Source organism: Chrysochloris asiatica, unplaced genomic scaffold, assembly GCF_000296735.1.
Source record: "Chrysochloris asiatica unplaced genomic scaffold, ChrAsi1.0 scaffold00003, whole genome shotgun sequence".
Lineage (NCBI taxonomy): Eukaryota > Metazoa > Chordata > Mammalia > Afrosoricida > Chrysochloridae > Chrysochloris > Chrysochloris asiatica.
The window spans coordinates 39,571,130-39,576,942 of record NW_006408521.1 but is presented as its reverse complement, the minus strand read 5'-3'; the positions used below and the strand labels follow the sequence as shown (position 1 = coordinate 39,576,942).

At 37.6% G+C, this 5,813-nt stretch overlaps 1 protein-coding gene across 1 annotated transcript in view; it reads right to left on the bottom strand.

The window, feature by feature from the left end:
• Nucleotides 1-5,813, bottom strand: part of SHOC2 (soc-2 suppressor of clear homolog (C. elegans)) — a 52,169-nt gene that overhangs the window by 30,437 nt on the left and 15,919 nt on the right. Inside the window, 2 exon segments of the mRNA XM_006878343.1 lie at nt 1,805-1,849; nt 1,852-1,941. Coding sequence (XP_006878405.1) covers nt 1,805-1,849; nt 1,852-1,941 — 135 coding nt within the window.

The following is a 5,813-nucleotide window of genomic DNA, read 5'->3' as shown; positions in this document are numbered from 1 at the left end:
TCTGATACCAAGAAATTATTCGTGGCACCTGACTGATGTTTAATAGCAGATGTGGGGAACCCTTTTTCTGTCAAAATGTATATAACATCATTCATGAGCCATACAAAATTATCAACTTAAAAATTAGCCTGCTATATTTCATCAAATTAACTCAACAACAATGTGATGGCTAGAACTGCAGTTGCCTTGGCAGAGCCAGACCAAATGATTTCTCGGGCCATATATGACCCATGGGTAGGATGTTCCTCACCCTTGTTCTATAGATACAGTAAACCAATTAAACAAGAATACTTAATCTTTTGTCACTATGAATAATAATATGATATAAAAAGCCCTGGACCAAAAATTAGAAAGCTAGATTACTGGCAAAAAAGAAGTCTCAGCCTGCTTTTTTGAAAATCAATAGTTGTCCTATAAAACTTAGGACAGTATACTCTAACCTATAAAAAACATTTTCTAACAATGGCTGCTTCTTTTCATGTAGACTAGGTAAATTCAAACAAACCCTCCCATTTAAAAAATAATAAAACAAATAAAATAATAAAACACAAAACAGCATCCAAAAATAGAGCACTAAGACAACAGTGAATAATTACCAAGTCAGAAGATAGGCTTAGAAACAGTGTAAAACAGTGAAGAGGATGTTGCCTCAAGAATGCTTCATTAACACACCAGAAGATGCAGCGGAAAGGCTACGGCATGTTTCTGGAAAAATCAAAATCAAAGGCCTACCACAGGTGAGGACTCTTGAAATCGGTATCCAGCTTTAGAAGGGGCACCCTAAAGGGTTGTACCCTCCTACTAGGCGTGAACTGGAAGTAAAGGAGCACTCCAGTCAGTCTATAGCCTGTGTCAGAATCAGTTAGAGGACCAGAAAAATCTTGAGCACTGAAAATTGGTAAGTTAAACTGGTCCTCCTAGGTAGGTGACAGAAGCAAATAAAAGTATTTCTGGGGAAAGATAATATCATCATAGGTCTCAAACAATAAGTAATAATAAAAACCTCTAAAATAATAATTATAATAAAAAATACTTCATATAAAAATTATATGAAGTACAGAAAAATTTTCCAAAGAATCATTATTGTATCATTATGCCACACCAATAACTAAAAATGTGTCAAGAATGTTTTAATTCTATTTACTACTTGCATAAATTTATGGCATTTGAATAAACAAGACTATATAAATAAAGACCATATCTCAGTTAGCTTAATTAGACCTTTTTTGTTTGGCTAAGTCCTGGAAACATTTATCGCCTCAATATTACAGATGAACAAACTACGCAACATTGGCAATGCTTTTAACACTAAACAGCACTGGCTTGACTATTCCTTGTGGTCTACATTAGTAAAAGAAGTGATCATACAATATACAACATTGAAAATTATCATGGGATATACATCTGACTGAATATTCTATTTCTATAATCTATTATTTTTTTCTTGCCAGGAAATGAAAATGGAAGCAATTTTAAAATACTCTTTTCAAAGTTTTATTATTGTGATCATTTTGAATTTAATCTCCTATATTTTCTGGTAGCGTAGTGGTTACGAATCAGGCTGTGAACCGCAAGGTCAGCAGTTCGAAACTACCAGCGGTTCCACAGGAGAAAGATGAGGCATTCTGCTCCCGTAAAGATTTACAGCCTTGGAAACCCTGTGCAGGGAGGGTCGCTATGAGTCGGAACCGACTCCACGGCATTTAACAACAACATATTTTTATTACCAAAATGGATCAAAACTAGTTTCTTAGTATCCAAATAGGTGCAAATGACTATCATTGCCTTCGTTCTCTTCTCATACCTATAGTATCTGGGAGGTCTAGCAGTTCATTGTGCTGCAAGTCAAGTTGGTTATCTGTGTGCAGTTTCCAATCTCCTTTGGAAGGTGTTCAAGTTGATTGTGAGCTACATCCAGCGTAATGAGGTTACATAAATCACCTGCAAATTGACCAACATAAGAATTTAATAAGTATTATTAATATATTAAATATTATCAAGCAAAGTATAATTTTATTAGATATGCAACTTTTATGTGAAATGGGTAAATTATTAGTGAACACAATTGCACTATGAGAAAAAGATTTCATTTCTGTAAATCATAATTGCAAGCTCTTTCTGAAACAGTGAAAGTCAAATAAAAAACCTGAAACCCTTGTTACAAAATGATACTTGATAAAATGATTTGAAATGATACGAATCCGTATTTAAATCTAAGTGGCCAGTTCAACCATAAACTTTTATATCTGTATAGTCCAGACTTTAAAGAGCTGAATAATTTTTTAAACCAAATTTTGCACAATATCTGATAACATCTTAAATTCAATTTGACAGTCATCCTGTTGTCAAGACAAAAGTTCTGATGAGATATAAACATACACATTGAGATCTATAAATCAAAGCTTCTAAACTTAACAGGAAGGAGCTCTGGTAGCGTAGTGGTTCCGAATCGGGCTGCGAACCTTAAGGTCAGCGGTTCGAAACTACCAGCCGCTCCACGGGAGAAAGATGAGGCTTTCTACTCCCGTAAAGATTTACACCCTCGGAAACCCTGTACAGGGTCGCTATGGGTCAGAACTGACTCGACGGCACTTAACAACAACAACAACAACAAACTTAACAGGGCTCTAAAAGGTAAGAAAATAGGTGCGCTTTTCGTGATTCTGGTGTAAAGGGCTGCAATGCTAACTTAAATTATTCTTAGTGTTCTTCTACCTTTAAAAACCTTACTGTTTTGTATCATTGAGTTGATTTCAATCCATAGTAATCCTAGAATCATACTACTTAGAACAAATGTCTTAGAATTCTCATGATTTCCCTATTTATTTAAAAGAAAGAGGTTAAGGTTAGAGATGCTGAAAAAAACTGCATGAAACAGAAGTGTGTGTAGTACAGTATCAAAGTCAGAGATAATAATCCTTATATACTGTGTTTTGACACAAATGACGCATACATTATATTTTTATCAGACCTCTGAGTTTCCTCATACACTATCTTCCTTTGCATGTGATATGTGTCTGTGTGTTACATATGTGCATTTACGGTGAAAACAATACAGTAATTGAGAACATTCCATATTATCTGAGAATTAACCAGCATCCTCAATCAAACAAGTACTCATTGATCTGCTTGTTGCTGTGGAGTCGGTTCCGACTCATAGTGACCTGTACAGGGTTTCTGAAGCTATAAATCTTTACGGGAGCAGAAAGCCTCATCTTTCTCCCGCGGAACAGCTGATAGTTTTGAACTGTTGATCCTGAGGTTCACAGCCTGATTCGTAACCACCACGCTACTAGCTCCTCACTGATCTGCTTATTGGTCATTGATTCCAAAGAGGCTGATTTATCTAAAATTTTAAACAGAATACATCCCTATGAAACAAAATCCAACTATTGTACCAGCCTGACAATTAAGATATCAGCCATAACTTAATTTCCCAATATTCCAAGTACACATTCTCTGTGTTAGTATGTCCATGATTCATAACTATGCCCTACTCATTCATGGTAGACATATATATATATATATACACATATATATCCATTCACCTACAAGAAGGACCAGTTAATAACACAATTATTCAAATTTACACACCAACCACTAAAGCCTATGATGATGAAACTGAAAAAAATCTACCGGAACAAACAAGATGGCGGATAGGGTGGAAGTGCAGTGAAGAGGACCGCCAGCAACAACAAAGAATACTGGACCAAGCAGTCTTAGGGGATGGTCCCAGAACTCTGAACCACATATAAAGGAACATTTATAAGACTGGAAGACTTACAGCTGGGGAATTTGTGGCAGAAGCAAGAAATCCATTGCTTTCTAGTTCGGAATGCTCAGCTGCTCCAGGAGCCGCCATGTTGGGTGAGACCAGGCGGGGGAAGGATTGGAGCGGCCACAGACGCCTGGCAGAACCGTACAGATAAAGTTGTGGACATTCTTTTCTTTTGGTAGCAGTTCATTGGTCCCTGGCTGTCTGTGTACCTCCATTCTGGTGACTATAGGGGTGCCTGAGCTAGTGGGCACCCTAGCCCCACCCTCGGAGGGTTCTTCTACACATGCAAACAGATCTCCTTGAAATTTAAAGAGACAGTTTCCAATTAAAACCAAATGGCTACAGACGGCCCTGAACTCTTTACAACTATAAAAAAAGGGCCTGAATGGGAATTGTGGAGTGGGACAAGCAGACAAAAAAGGAAACAGACTGAAAATTAAATCCTAAGTTACATCAAAAAGACCAACAGTGGCATCTTGAAACTTCTCAAGAAGAGTGCGAAGGGAAGCCCATTTCTTGATCACATCTACTTGGAGGCAATCAGAAAGCATACAAAATATCAAAATACACACCCATCTAAGTATTAAGGCCACAGATAACCCCTGAATATGACCAAAAAACAGAAGCAGACAACCATATCTGCACATGTCCAGAAACGAGATAAAGTGACTGAGGCAAATGAGCTGGAAGTAGACCTACACTCCGTACTGGAAGATGGGCAGGCTTTGGAAATGCAGGAGAAGGAATTCAGAAAAATCATTATAAAATGTATCAAAACACTATACAATGGAGTTGACAAAAATAAGGAAGAAGTCAGGAAAGTGCTACGGGAACAATCAAATAAGATAGATAGAGCATTAGAAACAATTCAAAACCTACAGAAAGAGATCCAAACGATTAATAATAGAATATCAGAAATGGACAATACACTGAAAGGGCAAAGAAGTAGAATTGAAGAGATAGAAGCCAGAACTAGTGAGCTAGAAGATAAATCTCTCAACACTACTAAGATAGAAGCACAAACACAAAAAAGGATAAAAAAAATCTGACAACGGCCAAGATTCATGATGGATAACATGAAGAGGAATAACACAAGAATTATTGGCATTCCAGAACAGGAACAATCACACAAGTCCACAGAGGAGACAGTTGAAGAGCTGCTGGAAGAAAATTTTCTTAACATCCTGAAAAACGAAAAGATGAGCATTCAAGAAGCTCAACGAACCCCTGGATGAATAGACCCTAAAAGACAATCACCAAGACATATAATAATCAAGCTCTCCAAAAGCAAAGGTAAGGACAGGATCTTGAAACCAGCTCAGGAAAAGAAAAATATAACATACAAAGGCAAGCAAATCAAATTAAGCTCAGATTTCTCAACAGAAACCATGCAGGCAAGAAGGCAATGGGGAGGCATATATAAAACCCTGAAAGAAAAAAACTGTCACCCAAGAATCCTCTACCCAGCAAAGCTGTCAATCAAATACGATGGTGTAATCAAAACATTTCAGGATAAACAGAAGCTAAGGGATTTTGCCAAAGCCAACCCTGCTCTGAAAAACATCCTAAAGGAAGTTCTGTGGACTGAGAACCAACAAGAACAGACAACTACAGAATGACGTACGTGGCATCATCAACCTGAACTCGGTCGACACATGGAAGAGTCAAGAACAGAATAAATTTATAAGAACAGAGGATCTGGGAGTGAGTCTATGATCAAAACAATTATAATGTGCAAGAAGGTAAACACAGAGGAACAGAGATCCAGATGGTGGAAGGTCAGGTAGATTACTGTATAAAACAGACTGTCTTAAATGGAGGGAAGAATGAATGGAATATAATAAGGTAACCACAATGGGGTTGGGGTGGGGGATTTAGTTTAGGTGTTGGGGAGGGCAATCCAAGAAGGGGAGAGGAGGCAGAAGAAAAAGATAGACAGGGGAACACTGAGACAGGTTTGCATGGCCTAGTGGGACAGAGGTAAACAGTGAAGCATACTCAACTTTGGAACAACAGGGCTCTGGGATACAGGGAT